General features: G+C 37.8%; 1 protein-coding gene across 1 annotated transcript; it reads right to left on the reverse strand.

Moving 5' to 3' along the window:
• Positions 1-11,143: 11,143 nt before the first annotated feature.
• On the reverse strand, positions 11,144-17,919 carry LOC100654078 (olfactory receptor 2G2-like). Its single transcript, XM_023540359.2, has 2 exons — positions 17,874-17,919; positions 11,144-17,457 (listed from the first exon to the last, which is right to left on the reverse strand). The coding sequence occupies exons 1-2, from the start codon at positions 17,917-17,919 to the stop codon at positions 16,595-16,597; spliced, it is 909 nt and encodes a 302-aa protein (XP_023396127.1). The 3' UTR covers positions 11,144-16,594.
• Between the last annotated feature and the right edge of the window lie 5,793 nt (positions 17,920-23,712).

Below are 23,712 nucleotides of genomic sequence, written 5' to 3' on the forward strand. Positions count from 1 at the left end.
GGTGCGTCTCTTGTAGGCAGCATACACACAGATCTTGTTTTTTAATCCATTCTGCCACTCTCTGTCTCTATTGGTGCATTTATTCCATTTACATTCAGGGTAATTATGGATAGATATGAATTTCATGCTATCATTTTGATATCTTTTTTTATGTGTTAACTGTTTCTTTTTCCCACTCCATTTTATCTGCTGAGTAGATTTTCTTTATATATTGTCCTTTCCCCATATTTGTTGCTGTTGATTTTGTTTCTGCTGAGTCTGTGTTTTCCCCTTGTATTTAATTTTGATGAGTAGGATAGTTTGTCTCCTTTGTGGTTACCTTATTATTTACCCCTATTTTTCTAAATTTAAAATTAACTTTTATTTCTTTGTATCACCATATCTTCCTCTGCATATGGAAGGTGTGTGATTACATTTCTTAGTCCTTCTTTATTATTTTAATGTTGTCTTCTTTTGTATAATAAACCTGTGTTGGGCTTTTTTTTTTTTTTTAATCTTGCTTTTTTTTTTTTTTTGGATTTCCCTGTCTGGATTGACTTCTCGTTGCTGTGCCCAGCGTTTGAGTTTGGGTTGATACCTGATATTATTGATTTTCAAACCAAAGAACTCCCTTCAGTATTTCTTGTAGTTTTGGTTTGGTTTTTATGAATTCCCTCAACTTGTGTTTACCTGGAAATGACTTAATTTCACCTTCATATTTAAGAGACAGTTTTGATGGATATATGATTCTTGGCAGGCAATTTTTTCCTTCCATTTTTAAAATATGTCATCGCTTGCCTTCTTGTCTGCGTGGTTTCTGCCAAGTAGTCTGAGCTTATTCTTATTGGCTCTCCTTTGTAGTTGACTTTTCATTTATCCCTCACTGCTCTTATAATTTTCTCTTTTTCTTTGGTTTTGACAAGCTTGATCATATGTCTTGGTGACTTTCTTTAAACATCTACTTTATGTGGAGTTCAATGAGCATCTTGGATAGATATCTTCTCATCTTTCACAATATCAGGGAAGTTTTCTGCCAACAAATCTTCAACAATTTTCTCTGTATTTTCTGTTATCCCTCCCTGTTCTGGTACTCCAATCACTCGTAGGTCATTTCTCTTGATAGAGTCCCACATGATTCTTAAGGTTTCTTCATTTTTTTAAATTCCTTTATCTGATTTTTCTTCAACTATATTAGTGCCAAGTGATTTATCTTCAAGTTCAGAAATTCTAGCATTTGCTCAATTCTGCTCCTCTGACTTTCTATTGAGTTGTCTACATCTGTAATTTTATTGTTAATCTTCTGAATTTCTGATTGTTGTCTGTCTATGGATTTTTCCAGCTTATTCAACTTTTCATTATGTTCCTGAATAATCTTTCTAATTTCTTCAGTTGCTTTATCTGTGTGTTCCTTGGCTTGTTCTGCACATTGCCTCATTTCCTTCCTGATGTCGTGAATGGTTCTGTATGTTAAACTTCTGTATGTTAAACTTCTGTATTCTGCATCTGGTAATTCCAGGAATGCACTTTCATCTAGAAGGTCCCTGGATTCTTTGTTTTGAGAGCCTGTTGAGGTGATCATTGTCTGTTTCTTTATGTGACTTGATATTGACTGTTGTCTCCGAGCCATCTGTACGTTATTGTATTAGTTTATGATTGCTTACTGTGTTGTAGCTTCTTGCTTTGTTTTGTTTTGGTATATCCCTATGGGTTGCTTGAGTGAGCTAGCTTGATTATTTTTGAAGCTCTGGTGTCCTATCCTCAGCTGGCTAGAGCAGTTATGATGTATATCAGTCTAGGAGTCCATTCAGTTTTCTTGTATGAATTCAGTTCAGGTTTCCAGGTAGTTGATATTTTTTGGGGATATCAAGTGTGTGGTACAGGCTCTGTCCTACAGTCTTAGAGGGGCAGGGGTGATTGGCGTATATACTGGTATCTGATTGCAGCAAGGGGTCACGCTCTGAACAAAGCAGGGGGCTGAGAACCGACCTAAGTGTCTCTGAGGAAAACACTTCTCTGCTCCCTAAAGCGTGCTGTTGGGTGGGTTCTGCAGAGGGACCATGGGCACCCAAAGTTTTTGGTCGTAAGGACTGGAGGTACCAGTTATCTTTGGACCACTTTCACGGATGGCCGGGTGACCTTAGTGGAGCTACCAGTCCTTAGGTCCCTGATGTGGGTAGGTGAGGACCTTGTTTAGTAGGCAAAGCAATGTCAAACGTCAAACATCCACCTCTCCACCGCACAGCTGAAATTGTTCAGCTTGCCAACAAGGGCTTATTCTCCCGAAATAGGCCCACACAAGCACATGCAGAAGGGCAAGGTGCTCAAGGTCCACGGATGGTTTATGCCTGGACAGGAGCTGCTTCTGTCCTGAGCTCCCCTGGTTAATGGAGCTAGCAAATTATCTTTTCCCCCAGTTGCAAATTTTTTCCTTCCCCAAGGATGGGAGGATGGCTCTAAGTGCTCACCAGGGTCTATCTCAGGCCCAGAGATTCAGCCACTGAAGCTGGCTTGGGGGTGGGGTGGGCACAGTAAAATATACTCAAGTACTTAGCTTTTGCTGACAGCGCCATTCTCCTCAGGTTCTGGAGGTGTGAGTAGGCTGTGAAGCTGGCAGCTTCTCCCTGAGGAAACTGTAGCCGAACACTAGTACCAGCCCACCACCACTGCCGCCGCTGCCACTGCTGCTCCTGGAATGGCACTTGAGAGCTCTCTGCAGTTCAGGTCCGGTAACTCTTCTCCACTTCTGAACAGCCTCTTCCTTCCCCTGACCCTCAGTTCATTGTCTAAGCTTGCCTTTGATGCTCAGGGCTCCCAGCTTGCCACAAATATACTCATTTCACTTTTTTTTTGGGGGGGGGTCTTTGTTGTAAAGACAGCTCGACAGAAGCTCCCCCTTCCATGTTCTTTTGATGCTTCCTGCATCCATTAATATTTATTCCACGGAATCCTTCAACTGTTGCAACTTGAGACTTCAATTTTTTTTTAGATCTTTCAGTTTGTGAAATGTGGAGAATGTTCTTCCCTTTTGGTTTTCTATCTCCAGCTCTTTGCACTTGTCATTATAATACTTTAGTTTGGTTTCTCGAGACTCCCTTTGAAATCTTCTGTTCTTTTACTTCATCATTTCTCCCGTTTGCTTTAGCTGCTCGACATTTAAAGCAAGTGTCAGAGTCTCTTCTTTTATCCATTTTGGTCTTTTCTTTATTTCCTGTCTTTTTATTGACATTTTGCTTTCTTCATGTATGATGTCATTCCTCAACTTGTCTGGTGTTTGGTCATTAGTGTTGAACATGTCAAATCTATTCTTGAGATGGTCTCTAAATTCAGGTGGGATATACTCAAAGTTGTACTTTGGCTCTCGTTGACTTGTTCTAATTTTCTTCAGTTTTGACTTGAAGTTGCATAGGAGCAACTGATGGTCTGATCCGCAGTTGGCCCCTGGCCTTGTTCTGACTGATGATGTTGAGCTTTTCCATCATCTCTTTCCACAGATGTAGTTGATTTGATTCCTGTGCATTCCATCTGGTGAGGTCCATGTGTATAGTCGCCACTTTTGTTGGTGAAAAAATGTATTTGCAATGAAGTCATTGGTCTTGCAAAATTCTATCATGCAATCTCCAGCATGGTTTCTATCACAAGGCCATATTTTCCAACCACAGATCCTTCTTTTTTGTTTTCAACTTTTGCATTCCAATCACCAGTAATTATCAGTGCATCCTGATTCTGTGTTTGATCATTCAGACTGCAAATGTTGGCAAAAATCTTCATCTTTGGCCCTAGTGGCTGGTGCATAAGTTTGAATGGTAGTCGTATTGACTGGTCTTTCTTATAGGCATGTGGATATTACCCTTTCACTGACAGCATTGTACTTCAGGATAGATCTTAAAATGCTCTTTTTGGGGATGAATTGCAGCACCATTCCTCTTCATCATTCCCAGCACAGTAGAACATATGATCGTCTGATTCAAAATGACCAAAACCAGTCCATTTCAGCTCACTAATGCCTAAGATATCAATGTTTATGCATTCCATTTCATTTTTGAGAATTTCCAATTTTCCTAGATTCATACTTTGTATTCCAGGTTCTGATATTAATGGATGTTTGCAGTTGTTTCTTCACATTTTGGGTCGTGTTACATCAGCAAATGAAGTTCCTGAAAGCTTGCTTCCATCCACGTCATTAGGGACAACTATTCTTTGAGGAGGCAGCTCTTCCCCGGTCATCTTTTGAGTGTGTTCCAACCTGGGGGGCTCATCTTCCAGCACTATATCACACAATGTTCTGCTGTGATTCATAAGGTTTTCACTGGCTAATGCTTTTCAGAAGTAGACTGCCAGATCCTTCTTCGTAGTCTGTCTTAGTCTGTCCACCATGGGTCACTCTGCTGGTATCTGAATACCAGTGGCATAGCTTCAAGCATTACAGCAACATGCAAGCCACCACAATACGACAAACTAACAGACACATACATTAAAGACATACTATCCATAAAAAGCTTTTAACTAGCTTTTTATTACTGATATCCATTTTACAGCAATGGGTTAGAGAACATAATAAGCAAAATTTTTACTGTATGCATAATTCAGGTTTTCATTAAGACTTAATATCTGGTGAACAACACAAAACCTGTATTACCAGTATGTTTGTTTTTTGTATGCTTATGTTATATTATTTTGTGTGTGCAATTTATTGGTAGTATGTCTTTAATGTATCCTATTGATAAATTTTTTTATTGATAAATTCCACACATAAAATAATATATGTGCCTCTTCCAAGTTCCAAGCAAGTTTCCTCTCAAGTCCTCCCCAAATGCTGAGTGTGCACCCTGTACACCTGTTTGCTCTTTCTCTGCTACCTTTTCTGGGACATCATACATAATAAGGCATGTGCCCTAGACCAATGGTGTGAAGTAAGCTTTGGATTTGGCAGCTGAAAATACCTCCTAGTATGGGCATATTTTGTCAATTTGCCCAGAACTAATGCACAGTGTCCCTAAGTATCCCATAGGTTAAGATGCTTTGACCCTTGAAGATACTGCTTTCTGTGTCCCTGAAGTCCCCTGCTATTTTAAAGACCACTGATGATTCATGCCACCTTCAGAAGACTAGATGTTTATAATAAATAGAGGGTTGGGTGTATCTCCAGCCCAAGCATCTACCTTAAACTTCAGGATGTTTTCATATCAAACTACATTCTGCTTGATTGCAATTAAACATTTGTAAAACCCATCCCTTTGCTTGTGCTGGACACCAGCCCCCCATACCTCCTCACAACCACCTGGTCCCCTTCCTTCTCTCTTCAATCTATTCACATGATGCCCATTCATGAGTGTTTAGCTCTCGTGTTCCTACACCACTTTGCTCCTCTTTATGGTGTCTGTTAGGAATCACATGAATCAACAAAGAATGGAAACTCTTTGCTCTGTAAAGCCAATTCTTTTCACTTTGAAAATGAAATATCCTCAATTATTTTACTGCATGACTGAAGGCTTGGAATGAAAGTTAGCTGTTTTAATTGTGCTGAACCCAAACATTACCACTGTCCATAAAGCACATTTTAATAAACAAAGACATGTGTTGCTATGGATCACTCATCTTTCTACTCCATTCTGGTAGACTGTATTTTTGTTTTCTAACAATCAACAGTAAAACACAAAAACAAAAGTTTTTTTTTTACTCCTAAATACAATGTTCTCACTCAAACAGACTAGAGATAACTCTGGCCACAAATATTGTCAGCTAACTAGCTGTGCCTTGTGAATACAACAAGTGTGGCATCAAAAACAATGTTTAAAATTGAGCTTAAATGCCATGTCAGTAGGATGGGAAGATTATGGGATGCAGCATGAGAGAAGAAAAGATTGGGATATGAAAAGAGGAAGGCAAATTTTTTGATTATCCATGGGAGTAATCATAGTCACAGAGCAGAAGAGGAGATTCAATAAAGCATAGAGAATGTGGTAAATAGAGATGTGTGCCATAAGTTAACCTTCTTTGGAGTAAATTTCTCAGAATTTTTTTCAGTCTATAAGGAAGAGCAATGTGTCTTGGTTTAATCCCTTTTAAATCAAGGCAATTCTTTCTACACCCTGGCAAGATGTCTCATGAATATGCATCACATGGAAAAGATTAGAATGTGCAGATTTTTTCTTCTGAAGAATATAGTAATCTCACCCTTTAAAAAAATAAAACAAAACAAAACATTGTCATCCAGTCAATTCTGACTCATAGCAACCCTATAGAAAGCTAAGGGATGATCAAGTTGAATCCATTCTTCACAGACACTCAGCAGAGGTAATATTGGGCATTAAAAAAGAGAGAGAGAATCCAATACTATTTTATGAGATAAAATATTCTGAAATACTCTGAGACATGAAAAAACTGGGCAGATATCAACAGATTTCTCCATTCTATTTGCTTTAATTTCATAGATTATTCTATGTGCAACTCACACAGTCAATACTGTGCAACTGACCGCTCCTGTCTAGATACGTAATACAGACCAAAAACAAGCAAATCCGTTGCCATCGAATCGATACCAACCCAAAGGGACCCTAAAGAACAGAGCAGAACTGCCCCATAGGGTTTCCAAGGAGCAGCTAGTGGGTTCAAACTGCCGACCTTTTGATTAGCAGCTATTGCTCTTAACCAGTGCGCCACCAGGGCTCCAATACAGACCAAGAAAGTGCATTCTGGTGTCTGTGCAATCACAGCATCTCCCGCTGCGTGTGTCCTGAGAGGAAATAAATCATATTTTCCAAGTCAGACTTCCAGAATCAAGGGAGTTGCTTGAGAAAGAACAAACTAGGAAATGAATGTACAGTCCTCAGAAAGACAAATGGTTGGGTTGTTTTGGAGTCCTGTCACTGACTCACCATGTAAACTGAATGGCAGAAGGCCTAGAAAGCTGACAACTAATCTTTCTCCTCTACCTGGAAGAGAATGAGAAGATGTTAAAATCATCTTGTGCAAACTTGGGGCACAGGTAAAATCTGACACTCAGTTATGAGTTAGAAGTATCACACTCCTAGTTGACAGTTCCTTCTCTGGGGACTGAATCTTTGCAACAGCTCAAAAAGATATTGCTCTTGGCATTTGTGTGACATAAAAAATCCCATTCCAAATAATGCAAAGAATCAATGGCTTCTAAACTATGTGTTGGAGCTTGTTTGGAAAAGTGCCCTGAGAAAGTGAACTATCTCTAGTCCCCCTTCCCCTAAGAAAATGAACTGGATGGTGAGACACCTCAGTGACCTACCCCAGTGAGAGTGTAGGGAGGGGACTTATTCTGGGAAGGGAAAATAACAAAAGGGTTTGTTGATGTAGCATCATCACATTTCCTGAAGGATAAGAGAATTATTATCTTTCCCCTACGAACTGCATGTGGTTCATTAAAATGCCCAAAACAGACATGGTCATGGAAAAATATCCTACAGCTGTAATTTCTGCCTGTCACATAAGGACTCCTGCAGTAAGATACCAGTAACTTACCTTGGCACTTTCCCAATCATTTGAAATTAAATACACTCTGATTATCCCATTACGGAACTAGCGTGAAGCAATAGAAAGATGTTTTCATTCAGTAGTTTACAGAGGAATAACTGATGCGAGAAGTACCTGAGTAGCTGATCCACAGTATCAAGTTGACTGCTAAGTTTCGAGTGGACACAAATGCCAGACATTCTGCGCCGTGCTGTTCTCACTACATTAAAAGGCCCCCTTTACATTTTTGAGCAGATATTAAATTAATAATTCTTTTCCTATGCTTTCTTTTTGTTTTTATAGTACTTCAGTTGTTCTATAGAAGTAAAAGTTCCCTGTTTTATAGTTACTTAAAATTGGGGTGTCCCATTTCCCCTTGGTTACCTAATTGTCCAGTCATGCTTATCAACAATTTCCAAATTCTACATCTTGCCTAATAGGTCTTTTTCCTTTCCAATGTATTTTGTCTGGATTATTGAGTATAATTTTACTTAATTTCAGAGATGCTGGTGCCTTGGTGACACAGTGGTTAAGAGTTCAGCTGTTAACCAAAAAGTCAGCAGTTTGAATCCAAAGCCACCAGCGAGTCCTTAGAAATGCTATGGGGCAGTTCTACTCTGTCCTATAGGGTCACTATAAGTTGGGATCAACTCATTGGCAATGGGTTTTATGCCTTCATCTGTAAAGGGATAGCATTCTATTTTCAGCCATACCCTGCTATGTTGTATGTATATATTCTCTGACCCTTCTGGTAGATTTTAAGGAAATATCCTCTCTGTCACTTAAAAGACTAATGACTTATGTGGCAAGTTATCAGCCCTTTTAAAACCCAGTTATAAATTCTACCCTTTTTTATACATGCAGTAACATCTTTAAAATTTATCAAATAGCATTTAAACTCTTTCCTCCTTTTTCAAGGTGAGGCATCTCTGTGGAGATAATAATGTTGCTTTACAACCATATTGATTCAATACCCAAACTCAAGTGAACAACAACAACAACAAAAGCAACTAATCTTGTAGCTTTACTGAGATTTGTTTTAAAAAATAATTAATTGAAAATGAAGGTCTTTTGCTGTACCCTCGACTTCTATTTTTTCATAAGAGATATGATCATATACTGAAAATCTTCCAATAAACTTAGTTTATTAGACCATTAGCTTATAAACCCATAAAGGCATGGTTACTGTTTTGTTCACTTCTTTGTCTTCAGAGCCTTGATACCTGTAGAATAAAATAACCTGCTGTTTAAATAGGAGATAATACAAGCAGAAAATCAATGAAGCATTAAAAATTTTGTGTACCTAATAATGCGTGAAAGGGTATAATAGAATAGGTGATTCATCGATGCAACAAACATCCTTGTATAGTAGGAAGACCATTTCAGCAGCCCACAGGACAGGTAGAAAAAAGCGGATAGACTGGAGACATTATTAAAAAATAAAATTCAGAGGCGGGACCAAGATGGCTGACTAGGTAGAAGGTCTAGCTCCCAGGCTTCACCAGCTCAGCATGCACCCTCCCAGACACAGCCACCGAACTGGACCCGGACTGCAGCGAGCAGAACTCCGGGACTTCCCTTTCACTTGATAAAGAACACTTTCACTATCTCGAAGTTGCCGTAAGAAAATAATACGTTGTTCGTACAAGGTCCAAATCACATAACATCCTATTTCACAGAACGTGTCATAGATATTAAGCAACGCATGACTGTAATCTACTATATTGTCTTCTAATACTTTCAGAGTTTTCTCTTTCACATATAGTTCTTTAAATCATCTAGAATTCATTCCTGTGAATGATGTGAGGTAGAAGTTGAATGTTAGCTACTGAATTTTTCCTTTTTATCCATAAGGATAAACAATTGTGTTGCACAATTATTAGTGTTCCTTCTTTTGGATGATCTCCAGTATGTCCCCATACTTTATCAAGTGTCCCTGCGTTTGGAGCTGTTTCTGAGCTCTCTCTTCATGTCCATTGTTCTGTCAGTCACTCCATGGGCCAATAAAAGAATGTCAATTTCTATAGGCTGGTCATGACATGCAAAAAATAATAAGTCCTTGGTATCAGGTAGGGCAAAATACATGACTTAATTACCCTCTGGAGAATGATTTACATCTTTTGGGCCCTTGGTAATTAAATCCATATTTTAGCATCAGCTTTGAATAAAATGCCTTTTTTCATATTGATTGAGATTATATTTGACACTATAGATCAATTTGGGAAAGATGATAAAAATTATACTGAGCTTTCCAATACTTGATGAAGTTATACCTCCCCATGTATTTAGATCTTCTTTAAACATCTTTAACTTAATCTTTTAAGTTCCTGAATAAAGTTATTACAAAAATTAGACTAGATTTGTATGCAGGTACAACATATTTTGATGATATTCCAAATGATTTATAAACTATATGTTTAAAATATTTGTTATTGATTTAACGGAATGCAGCTCAATTTCTGTTCATTGATTCAGAATTCACAATCTTGTTATAATACTTCAGTAATTTAAATAACTTAGAATTTCTTTTTTATTTTGTCATTACTCATATATTTCATCATCAAATAAAGAAAATTTGTTTTCTTACTTCCCTTACTCATACTTTTTTCTCTTTCCTTACTTTCTTGCTTCCTACTACCATTCTGTACTGTCAAGGACTTCAGATACAATACTTTAGTTGGGTTAAAGAAGTACCTTTGTAATCCCAGTTTGTTAAAGCATAAAATGACTCTGATTTACATAATGTTTTATAGAACATCAATAAACTTTTTTTTATGATCTGAACATGTAAAAATTAAATTATTTTTCAAGAAATTACCATTGTATGTCATGGGGTAACCATAGTCATTGTCATCGAGTTGATTCCAACTCATAGTGACCCTATAAAACAGACTAGAACTTCCCTCCAGGTTTTCCAAGGAGCAGATGGTGGATTCAAACTGCTGACCTTTTGGTAAGCAGCCAAGCTGTTAACCACTGCGCCACCAGGGCTACTTTATTTAATGCTATCTATGAAATTTATGAAATTAATATTTTGTATAGAGCCATCCATGGATATAATTTACTTCTAAATTTTGTTTTGTATTATTTTTTAATTGAATTAAAATTCATGTAACATAAAATTAAGGAATTTAAAGTGTATGATTTTTTTGCCTTAGTACATTCTCAGTGTTGGAGATTTGTGTTTTGACATGAAGGTTATGCTACAATTGGAAAATAATTCATGGATTTCCCTTATTATTATATACTCTGAGATGATTTTGTAAAATTGGAATTATTTGCTCCCTGACTACATAGTAGAACTCATTGTGATAGCTTAAGATACTAGAAGTTTATTTGAGGGATTATTTTAACTATCAATTTAATTTCTTTCATTGTTTACAGCACAATTCAGATTTTTTTATTTGATTCTCCTGAGATATTTTTGCCAGGTTATAGTTTCTATTTTTCCATATCATATAAATTTGTAAATTTGGTGGTATAGAGTTATGCACAATACCTTTAAAATGTGTTTATTCTCTGAAATCTGAAGTGATATCCTCTCTTTATTGCCTATACTGTTTATTCGTGCTTCTGGCATTTTAGGTCATATTATTAATCCATCAGTTGCTTGTCAACATCAGGTAATTTTCACTGGCACTTTTGCCAGCTGAATGTTCATTCAGAAATTGTAATTTATTAATTTCTGCCCTTTATTTTTTTTTTTTTCCATTTAAGTTTGTTTGGTTGTTCTTTTCTTGGCCTTTTTTGACACATATTTTCTCCGTTATGGTTGTGTCAGGAAAACTAAAACCAGTGTAGATATCACAGACAGAAAGGGATTGAATACAGAAAAATAGAGACCAAAAAACAAAACAAAACATTGGAAAGTCTAGAAAAGCAGAGGTTCAGGGAGCTTTCTTGTTCAGGATTTGTAGGAAAGTTATGTTGAAGCTCTCAAAACTCAGGGAGGCCACGCTAGCTTTCAGTGGTTAAGCAGAATACACTCCTAAGAGCAATGTATGAAGATCTTATAGCACAAAGTAGAACTGCCCCATGTGGTTTCCAAAGGTATAATCTTTCAGGAAGCAGACCGTCATATCTTTCTCCAGCAGAACAGCTGGTGGGCTAGAAATGTCTACCTTTTGATTAACAGCCAAGCATTTCATCACTGTACCACCAAAGCTCCTATGAGTTATACATTTTCAGAAAGTTACAATGGTGATACTGAGAGGTCCCATGTAATGTTCTCACAGTTCCCCCTGTTTACTACATCTTACATAACTATTGTAAAATTTCCAGCCAAGAAATTTTTTTGTGAAGTGTATGTATAGTTTGATATCATTTAATCACGTTTAATTCTGTGAACCACTACCAAAATCAAGATATGGAACTCCTTCATCATCACAAAGATCTCCCTCTTGCTATCCCTTTATAAACATACAAAGTCCACTGCCCACATCGTTTCAAACTCTTAAAAATCCATGATAACCTAAAATTATTTCTTCATTTCTATGATTTTTGTAACCTTAAGAAATAACATTCTTATATAAATGGAATCATAGAGTACGTGACTTTTGGGGTTTTTTCGCCTCAGAATATTGACCTTTACATCCATCCACGTTGTTGCGTACAGCAATAGTACATTCCTGTTTATTGCTGAATAGTATTACAGGGTATGAATGGATCAGAGTTTGCTAAACCATTACCTGTTTGAGAAGATTTTGACTGTTTCCAATTTGGAGCTATTATAAATGAAGATGTTGTGAACAATTATGTAGAGGTTTGGCTTGTTTTGTTTTGGTGGTTCCAGGGTGGGGGTTAATCAGCCTGCCGTCCACTGCCCATACTTCACCAGTGACAGGAGGGGCAGGTTTGATGAGGACAAAGGAGGTTTATTATTGGCTACCAGCGTGGGAGGGAAGGGAAAAAAGGAAAGAGGATTGTTTTACATGGACCACTGAGTTTACGGCGATAAAAAAAATTGCTGTAGACCCCATATATTCATACTCTACAAATATTTTATCTAGTATGAATTTGAAAGAACATGAGATAATTTCCTGAAAATCCACAACAAACAATGGTGTAACATTATTTTTATTTTTATAAAAAGAATGGAAATTTTGTCATCTGAACCAAAAAAACCAAAAAACCAAACCCAGTGCCGTCGAGTCAATTCCAACTCATAGCGACCCTATAGGACAGAGTAGAACTGGGCCATAGAGTTTCCAAGGAGGGCCTGGCAGATTCAAACTACCTACCTTTTGGTTAGCAGCCGTAGCACTTAACCACTACGCCACCAGGGCTTCCTGTGATCTGAACAGGGCACCAGAACTCTTCTTAGGAGAAAGTTCTTTATATCTGGAAACACATTTTTAATACTTTCTCAGCTTGTAAACTGGATCTTCCAAGCTCTGGGTGTTTGTTGGTGTCAAAACACTACAAGAAGGGAGATGACTGAAATACAGGGGAAAGAGTGTAGCAATCCTGGGAAAATATGAAAGAAGCAGACTGCATTGAAAGATTCAAGCGTGCTCAGTACATGCTCTGTCATATCTGAGTTATCTCCACTCAATAAAAGTTTATTTAAAGTATTCTAAACTCATAAGTGATTAATAAAGAGCCAGAACAAGGCCACAGTCACTTTAAGAATAGAAGTCCTCAGGGGATTTGTAGAAATTTTTGAGTTTCATTAGAAAACAGCAGACGATGTAATTGATGAGACTCACATCCATTCTATGTAGATTTAGAAAGTCAGGTTAAAGCTGCACCTAATACCTGGCTACATTTCCTTGAACACAGTCTTCTCCAGGAAACTCTTCCCTCTCCATATTCACCCCCGCTTGTGTGGTCCTCCTTGTACTTTTAGTTTTATTTACTTGAGACTTCTTGGTAAAAGCCTCTTAATCTCAAAGCTTTCAGTTAGCGCCTTGATATTCAATTAGATAACTCCCTCTAGTTTTTCCTTCATGAATCTTATCTCAACTTCATTTCCATGGTATTTTATATTTGTTTAGGGTCCATGTTATGGACTGAATTGTGTCTCTCAAAAATATTTGTTGTAAATCTTAACCTCCACACTTGTGCTTAAAATAACATTTTTGAATGAGTTTTCCTTGTTATGTTAATGAGGCAGTATTAGTGTAGGGTGTGTTTTAAGTCAATCTGGTTTGAGATATAAAGAGCAGATTAAGCAAAAAGATGGGGGAAGATAGATACCACGCCACCTGAAGACCACCAAGAAACCAGGAACAAGGATCTTCCCCCAGAGCCCACATAGAGACAGAGCCTTTGTGACCGTTAACGTCGCAACATGTTTTCTCCTTTTCAAAATGAGTGATTAAGAGCTTGCGTAACTAATGCCACAATGATACTCTAAATAACCTTTAAGTTTTTTTTTTTTTTTTTTTTTGCCTACCTGTTCCTTTCTGCATAATTTGGTTAATGGTTCTTTTTTGTTCCATCTGACCACCTGTGACTTGTGACTCCCAACATAAAGATTAGAGTCCAGATGTCCAGCATGTATATCTTTAGTCTGATAAGGAGTCTCTTGTAATTGTCTTGTAATGTATAACTCATCCAGCCATCTGTGGGCTATGTGCCTAAAGACACTGTGTAACCCTTGCAAGAACGATATATAAGCTCTAACGTAAAATTGCCTTTGGGGACTCCACGAAGACAGCCAATGTTGCTGTCGGGCTTTCTGTTGGTGTCACTTCCTAATAAACTTTCTTTCTCTTTCTGACTTGGAGTACGGTTCATTGGCTTAATTGCTCCAGGGCATGGATGCTAATTAGGAAATACCTGCCTCTACAGCTGGGTCCTGAATCCAGACTTCTACCCTCCTAAACTGTGAGGAAACACATTTCAGCTCGTTAAAGCTACCCACTTGTGGTATTTCTGTTCTAGTAGCACCAGGTAGCTAAAAAAATCCATCTTTCACAGTGATAATAAATTTAGTGTGGACATATGCCATTTCTTTCTTGATTTATTACTATGCTTCACAACTTGCACACAACTTGGCATTGAATACTTGCACATCAAAAATGTGATAAATGGGTTAACAAATGATTGGGAGGTTAATACTTCAAACACTGAAAGGATAGAACACAGCCAGTGCATTATGTTCCTAATTATGTCTATCTAATTTTTTTTAATTGATTACTAACGATGGTTCATTTCCTGCCTTCTTTATTTTTAATTTTAAATGGGTACTGATCTAAACCTACAAGACTCTCCCACAATAATCTTCTTCATCTAACATAATGTATTTATTTTTTTGTGTGTAAGCTGAACAAGGAGAACAATAAATTACATAATTCAATGCCTGCTATAATGAAGTAAAACAGAATGTATAATACTATGCATCACATAAAATTTCCAGAATCAAGATGTCAATGTTCCTCATTTTAAAAAAAAGGAATTTGTTGCTGTTGTGCCATCCAGTCAGTTCTGACTCATGGTAACCCCATGTGTTACAGATTAGAACTGTTCCATAGGATTTTCTTGGCTGTAATCTTTATAGAAGTAGAAGTAGATACATTGTCAGAGCTTTTCTTCCATGGCACAACAAGATGGGTTTGAACTGCCATTATACATGAAAAAGTCCATGGATGAAACAGTTGTGGAAAATAAAGCTCAGTGTTTCAGTACAAATAGTGAAAATAGTGTGATAAAGATGTTATCTGGAAGACAAATCACAACTTAAAAAAAAAATGCTTTTATGGCCATCCAAGCAACAACAATTGGTCTCCATTTACCTGGAATAGCAGAGGAAGAAGGAAATTCAGGAATTGGAATGTGTGTCTGGTTGCCACCATGAACAATTGCCTCCTATACCATGGGACCAGAAAGGAATGATGCCTGACTTCCACTTCTGAATGATTTGATCAAAGATTCTGTAGAAGAATGCTGATCAACTGTGGGAAAATATTGAACAGATTCTCAAATTTTCAATGGAATTCAGATTCTCTGGAACCGCTGAAGCTGGATAGAGCCCAAAACTATTGTTCTGAGATAATCTTTAAACTTTAAATCTAAAACCACGACTATGCTGTGAAGTTTTGTTTGAATCAAACAATAGTTTAGCTTAAGTAGTAAAGTATGTCTGCCTTGAACCTTGTGCTCTTTTAAAGAACTATCCATGTAAAATCAAACTGGGTGCAGCATTTTGAAAGATTCAATGAGAACCTTATGGGCAGTAAGGTTATGTCAATGTTGGTGGAATAATTTTGAAAAGTATAGCAGGAATTGTACAACTTGAAGAATGTTAGCACTGTCACTGAGATGGCGGTTTTTTTTTTTTTTTGCTGTGCGTATTGTAACCAAAATATAGAATAAAAAAGTCAGAAATATGTTTAAAAAAAACAAAAACAAAGCAGTGTTACGGTTACAACAATAAAACCAAAAAAACCAAACCCAGTGCCGTCGAGCCAATTCTGACTCATTAGTGACACAATAAATGTTACTAATTTTGTCTTTAGGCCATAGAAAATTCTACAGCTGTGAATTTCATAGGGAACAGAGTTTAATGTTAAGCAGCTTTGACTTACTCATTGGCTCCACTACACAAAGGACCAAGCTCTTGCCACCTGCTTTATCCATCATATTTAATCTGCAAACTTTATCCTCAGGTTTTTGTCCTTATACGTTTTTCCACCTCTACACTGCTCTTCAAGGTTCTAAGTAAGTGGAGTATTCTGCTTCAGAATTTTTCCAAGATGCATACATTCAATTTACTACCTGCTTAGAATCCTTGGTAACAAGTAGGTAACATGTCCATCTATAGCTCTTGGAAGGCTGACAGGCTGAATGTATTATTGGTAAATACAGGAAAGAGAGACTGAGTGATCTTATGAATTTCTTGAATATTTTCATGCTCAACTTAATCTCGTGAAGTTTATAATTTAAAAAGAATTTTATATATGCTACTTACGGAATGTATTCTTCAGAGAAGACACTGAAGTACAGGCTAAATCAATGATTTGCTTTATGATAGTATTGGGTAAGGGCAAAGTCAAGACTAGACACATAGATTCACAGAATTTTACAGAATTTTAAATAAAGTATTGTAAATAATCCAAAGAAAATATCTCCGATAGGCTCCATTTAAAAGTTGTTCATCACAGTATCTCTTTTAAGAATTTTTTGATAATCATGTAATATTGATTTGCAGAACCTTCTTTAGAACTTTCTTCAGAGCCCCTTTAACCTCTTTATTTCTCAGAGTATAAATAAGAGGGGTAAGCATGGGGGTTACAACAGTGTAGAAGAGAGAAACAAATTTTCCTTGATCCTTGAATCTGCTCTTGGCTGGATGCAGATACATGAAGTTGATGGTCGCATAGAAGATGATGACCACCATGAGGTGGGAGGAACAGGTCCCAAATGCTTTCTGTCGGCCAGTAGCTGACTTGATCCTTAAAACTGCTTGGGCAGTGTAGCCATAGGAAACGAGGATGGATGAGACAGGCACTATAAGGAAAAGGATACTTGCCACGAAAAGCTCAGCCTCATTGAATGTGGTGTCCACACAGGCCAACTTCTTGAGCACAGGCACCTCACAGAAAAAATGGTCAATTTGGCGATAAGCACAGAAGGGCAGCTGCAGAGTGAGAGTGGCCATCCTGCTGAACCATGCCATAGAGGCCAGAGTCATGCAAAGATGGGGATTCATCAAGACAGTGTAATGGAGGGGATGACAGGCAGCAACATAGTGATCATAGGATATTACCGACCGAAGGACACACTCAGTGGATCCCAGTGCAGGGGAGACATAGAGTTGAACCACAAAGCCACCATAGGTAATGATTTTCATGGGATACCATAAGTTTACCAGAAGCTGGGGGCTAACACTCCTTGTGAAGCAAAGATCCGGGAAAGAGAGATGAGAAAGGAAGAAATACTTGGGTGTGTGAAGCTTGGGTTCCAGGCGACATACCAAGATAATGGCGGTGTTGCCAAAGATGGTTAGCAAATACAATATCAAGATGACCAAAAATAGAATCTTCTGAAAGCCTGTTTAGTTGCTTTCATTGGTGCTCCTCAGTATACCCATTTGTAAAGTATGCTCCAGAATGCTGAGGCATAGCTGAGAAAGATGATATATGTATAAGGTTACATGAGTGGCAATGTCACCTCCCAAGAAAGTATCCTATGTTAGATGTGGAAAGCCTGGTGACGTAGTGGTTAAGTGTTACGGCTGCTAACCAAAGGTTCGGCCGTTTGAATCTGCCAGGCGCTCCTTGGAAACTCTATGGGGAAGTTCTACTCTGTCCTATAGGGTCGCTATGAGTCAGAGCCAACTCGATGGCACTGGGTTTCGTTTGGTTTGGGATGTTAAATGTGTAGAAGTTTATGTCCTTACATTTAGTAAGTGTCATCTATCCATTTTCCTAACGTGTGCATGCCAAGTAAATGCACACTTTCCTCACCTCTTAGCTCTCCTCTAATGCTCTCCAAACAGAGAAGCGTGGACATGTTAATAAACAACATCATCTGCTGTAGGAAACCGCTTAGACCATCACTTTATTCCAACTCCACCAGAGTTAACCCTTTACACTAATATGTCATTCTAGATACAGGAAAGGGAAAACTCAAATAATTCCAACTAAAAACTGAAAAATTATATTTTATGTAAGCAATTTTGAATTTCATGTTAAAAAAAAAGACATTTCTCATCACCTCTAAAATAGTTGAAATTAGTTAGAAGATAGCATGATTGAAATGTATTTGATATGGTTGGCAATAATTAAAAATCATCCCCTGAGAGCTTATGTGACATATTCAAAGGCATACACTTACTAAGGGTTGAAGATAACAGTTGAATTCATTTCTTCTCATCAAATGCCCCAGCTAATGCTACATACTGTATAGCTTTCACCTTCCTTAACCATTGTTTCTTAGTGTTCTTCTTTGTTTGCTTTTGTTCTGTTCTTGCTTCTTTTTTTTTTAGTGACCCAAGATACTCTTGGCTCAAAAAAAACAGACCTTTGGAAATGTCTTGTTTTCCCTGTGATATTTGAATTTTTTTCCTGACATCATTTGCATTTTAACCATCAGCTAATAGTGTGAAAGCAAAATTTGGTCGCCATTAGTGAAAGCAAGCAAGTAAAGGGATATTTTATTTACACATGAGGACACCATATCTTCTTTATGAAAGAACACTGCTCAGAAAAATATTGTGTCTGCATTATAAAAAGGCCAGTCTTCTTCAGCCCCAGTACTACCAAGGAGCTTTCATCAATCCCTCATTAAAAATGTCTTTTACTATCATACACTTCAGTAACCTTTCCTTTTAACTATATAGAAAGCTTGATAAAGAACTGGTATGTGTATATGTTGTTGTTGTTGTTAGGTGCCATCGAGTCTGTGCCGACTCGTAGTGACCCTATGCACAACAGAACGAACACTGCCCGGTTCTGTGCCATCCTTACAATTATTGTTATTCTTGACCCAACTGTTGTAGCCACTGTGTCAATCCACCTCGTTGAGGGTCTTCTTCTTTTCCGCTGACCCTGTACTTTGCCAAGCATGATGTCCTTCTCCAGGGACCGATCCCTCCTGACAACATGTCCAAAGTATATAAGACTCAGTCTCGCCATCCTTGCTCCCAAGGAGCATTCTGGTTGTACTTCTTCCAAGACAGATTTATTCGTTATTCTGGCAGTCCATGGTATATTCAATATTCTTCACCAACACCACAATTCGAAGACATCAATTCTTCTTTGATCTTTCTTATTCATTGTCCAGCTTTCACATGCATATGATGGGATTGAAAATACCATGGCTTGAGTCAGGAGCACCTTAGTCTTCAAGTTGACAACTTTGCTCTTCAACACTTTAAAGAGGTCCTTTGCAGCAGATTTACCCAATGCAATGCATCTTTTGATTTCTTGACTGCTGCTTCCATGGCTGTTGATTGTGGATCCAAGTAAAATGAAATCCTTGACAACTTCAATCTTTTCTCTGTTAATCATGATGTTGCTCATTGGTGTAGTTGTGAGGATTTTTGTTTTCTTTATGTCGAGGTGCAGTCCATGCTGAAGGCTGTGGTCTCTGAACTTCATTAGTAAGTGCTTCAAGTCCTCTTCACTTTCAGCAAGTAGGGTTGTGTCACCTGCAAAAAGCAGGTTGTTAATGAGTTTTCCTCCAACCCTGATGTTCCATTCTTCATATTATCCAGCTTCTAGGAATATTTGCTCAGCATACAGATTGAACAGGTATGGTGAAAGAATAAAACCCTGATGCACAACTTTCCTGATTTTAAACCAATCAGTACCCCCTTGTTCTCTCTGAGCAACTGCTTCTTGATCTATGTAAAGGCTCCTCAGGAGCACAATTAAGTGTTCTGGAATCCCCACTCTTCTCAATGTCATCTATAGTTTGTTATGATCCACACAGTCGAATGCCTTTGCACAGTCAATAAAACACAGGTAAACATCCTTCTGGTATTCTCTGCTTTCAGCCAGGATCCATCTGACATCAGCAATGATATCCCTGGTTCCACGTCCTCTTCTGAAACTGGCCTGAATTTCTGGCAGTTCCCATCGATATACTGCTGCAACTGTTTTTGAACGATCTTCAGCAAAATTTTGCTTGTGTGTGGTATTAATGATATTGTTCTATAATTTCCACATTCAGTTGGATCACCTTTCTTGGGAATAGGCATAAATATGGATCTCTTCCAGTCAGTTGACCAGGAAGCTGTCTTCCATATTTCTTGGCATAGACGAGTGAGCACCTCCAGCGCTGCATCTGTTTGTTGAAACATCTCAATTGATATTCCATCAATTCCTGGAGCCTTGTTTTTCGCCAATGCCTTCAGAGCATCTTGGACTTCTTCCTTCAGTACCATTGGTTCCTGATCATGTGCCACCTCTTGAAATGGTTGAACATTGACTAATTCTTTTTAGTATAATGACTCTTTGTATTCCTTCCATTTTCTTTTGATGCTTCCTGCATTATTTTTAATATTTTCCCCATAGAATCCTTCACTATTGCAACTCAAGTCTTGAATTTTTTCTTCATTTCTTTCAGATTGAGAAACACCGAGCGTGTTCTTCCCTTTTGGTTTTCCATTTCCAGCTCTTTGCTTTATTTTACTTTGTCTTCTCGAGACGCCTTTGAAATCTTCTGTTCAGTTCTTTTATGTCATCAGTTCTTCCTTTTCCTTTAGCTGCTCGACGCTCAAGAGCAAGTTTCAGAATCTCCTCCGACATCCATCTTGGTCTTTTCTTTCTTTTCAGTGACCTCTTGCTTTCTTCATGGATGATGTCCTTGATGTTATTCCACAACTCCTCTGGTCTTCGGTCACCAGTGTTCAATGCATCAAATCTATCCTTGAGATGTTCTCTAAATTCAGGTGGGATATACTCAAGGTCATACTTTGGCTCTCGTGGACTTGCTCTGATTTTCTTCAGTTTCAGCTTGAACTTGCATATCAGCAATTGATGGTCTGTTCCACAGTCGGCCCCCGGCTTTGTTCTGACTGATGATATTGAGCTTTTCCATGATCTCTTTCCACAGATATAGTCGATTTGATTTCTGTGTATTCCATCTGGCGAGGTCCATGTGTATAGTCGCTGTTTATGCTGGTGAAAGGAGGTACTTGCAATGAAGAAGTCGTTGGTCTTGCCAAATTCTATCATTCGATCTCCAACATTATTTCTATCACCAAGGCCATGTTTTCCAACTACTGATCCTTCTTTTTTTCCAGCTCTTGCATTAAAATCACCAGTAATTATCAATGCATCTTGGCTGCATGTTTGATCAATTTCAGACTGCAACAGCTGAAAAAAGTCTTCTGTTTCTTCATCTTTGGCCCTATAGGTTGGTGCGTATATTTGAATAATATTCGTATTAACTGGTCTTCCTTGTAGGCATATGGATATTATCCTATCACTGACAGCATTGTAGTTCAGGATAGATCTTGAAATGTTCTTTTAGACGGTGAATGCAACACTATTCTTCTTCAAGCCGTCATTCCCGGCATAGTAGACCATATGATTGTCTGATTCAAAATGGCCAATACCAGTCCATTTTAGTTCACTAATGCTTAGGATATCGATGTTTATGCGTTCCATTTAATTTTCGATGATTTCTAATTTTCCTAGTTTCATACTTTGTACATTCCACATTCCGATTATTAATGGATGTTTGCAGCTGTTTCTTCTCATTTTGTGTATATAGATATGTATAGATATATCTATATACAAGAAAATTAAAAAAAAAAAAACTCACTGTCCAGTTAAATTTGACTCATTGCGACCCCGTAGGACAGAGTAGAACTGCCCCATAAGGTTTCCGAGGAGTGGCTGGTAGACTCAAACTGCTGACCTTGTGGTTAACAGCTGTAGCTGTTAATCACTGCACCTCTAGGGCTATATCCGTATCTGTACCTATATCTCTATCTGTATTTACGTGAAAAGAGTCACTGGGTGGCACAATTAGTTAAGCGCTTAACTACTAAGTGAAAGGTTGGCGGTTCAAACCCACCCATTGGCACCTCAGAAGTAAGCCCTGGACATCTGCTTTCGAAAGGTAAAAGTCTTGAAAACTCTATGCTGTGCAGGTCTACTCTGAACTCATGGGGTACCATGAATCAAAATCAACTTAATGGCAACTAAAAACAACAACAATACGTGTGTGTGTGTATATACATATATATCAATTTGATGAAGTTCATGATAGCATATGAGATTCCTGAGACGAGGGGCATATCTGAAGTGATTTTACAGTCCCTAATTCTTTTTTTTTTTTTTTAGTTCTTAGAGTGTTCAGTGCACAATAGCATCTCAAATGTCATTCCACTATCTCCCCAAGCTATGTCCATCATTTTATACGTCTTTTGTTTTCCCAAGACAGACTAACTCAGCTGTAGTTAACTAGTAGATTGTTGATATGATCATGAAATTAGAGATTAAAGAAGTTCAAAAAACTTTGGTAGAAGGAACATAACAAATCATTTTGAACCTGACTTCTGGGCGTAAAAATGAATATTTACTTGTTTCCACTGCCAAATGTTTAACTCACTTCATATTTGGATTAAATTTTACAATAATTGTTTTTGGATTTCATCAGAAATACCTTCACCTTTTAGGGTCTCTATCAGTCGTAATCGACTCGACAGCAGTGGATTTTTGGGTTTTCCTCTCTAAGGATCCTATCATATTTAATTAATTTGAATACCACTAAACAAAGTTCTCTGTAATATTAAAGACTGCTCTTTCTGTGCAAAAGATCATCTGAGATAACTATAGCACTAGGTCTGACGTTCCCTTGATAAATTCTATTTTCTTTTCTTCTGATCTTTGCAGGTCCACAAATTTCAATTTTATGAAGTAAAATCACTTAAACGAGATAATCTTATATTATGGACAGTCATTATTTCCAACTCTAAGATAAAATACGATCTGATCTCCTATTCTTATTCCAGTGCTAACTTTGTTTGTTAACTCCTGATTGCACCCATTTTATTGCTTCTGTATAAGATATCAGAAAGGATGCAGGGACACTAATCAAAGAACCAGAAACTGCAATTGCCAATAATCCCTAGTTCTTCACAAAAATCACCAGGAGAAGGAGCTCTACCATGTACTCTTCAAGGGTGTTTAGTGATGCCTCAAATAGAACATGCAGTAGTGATGGAAGAATTACTACCATACATTGATGCAAAATAAAACATTTCTGCTCTTTCCTAGGAAGTGTTCAAGATAATTAGTAAAAGTCCCTGTATTTAAACCCAAATCCACATTTTGAGATCTAATCCCTGGCCTTCTGCACAAACCTCTCTCAAATTTCTGATCTTCCACCAAACTGGCTCCCTCAAACATGTGTTGCTCCACCCCGTTTGTATGTGGCTTCATTCATAGCGTTAATGTCAGTAGGGACTTGTGTATGTGGCAAGTAAGAGACACAGATACGCATGGTCCTCCACTTGATTTTGATGAAGTCCACCACAACCTTGTAATGACAAAAATGAACACATCCTGCAGTATCCTGATTATTACCTTGTGCTTTTCCCCCTACTGTCTCCCAGTGGGGAGCTTCACAGATTTTATTTGTTTCTGAGAAAATCTTTTCGAATTAATTTTCTTTCCATAAATATGCAGCTCCATACCCTGAACAATGCTTTTTCTCATTGTTCGGACCCAAGCTCTCTCTGGCTTTGTATTCCCATGACAAACAACTTCTGCCTTGGATCATCTGCCGCTTCATTCTAAATCTTTCAAGTCTTCACAGTGAACATTTATGAGCAGACTCACAGCCTCC

Source organism: Loxodonta africana, chromosome 2, assembly GCF_030014295.1.
Source record: "Loxodonta africana isolate mLoxAfr1 chromosome 2, mLoxAfr1.hap2, whole genome shotgun sequence".
Taxonomy (NCBI): domain Eukaryota; kingdom Metazoa; phylum Chordata; class Mammalia; order Proboscidea; family Elephantidae; genus Loxodonta; species Loxodonta africana.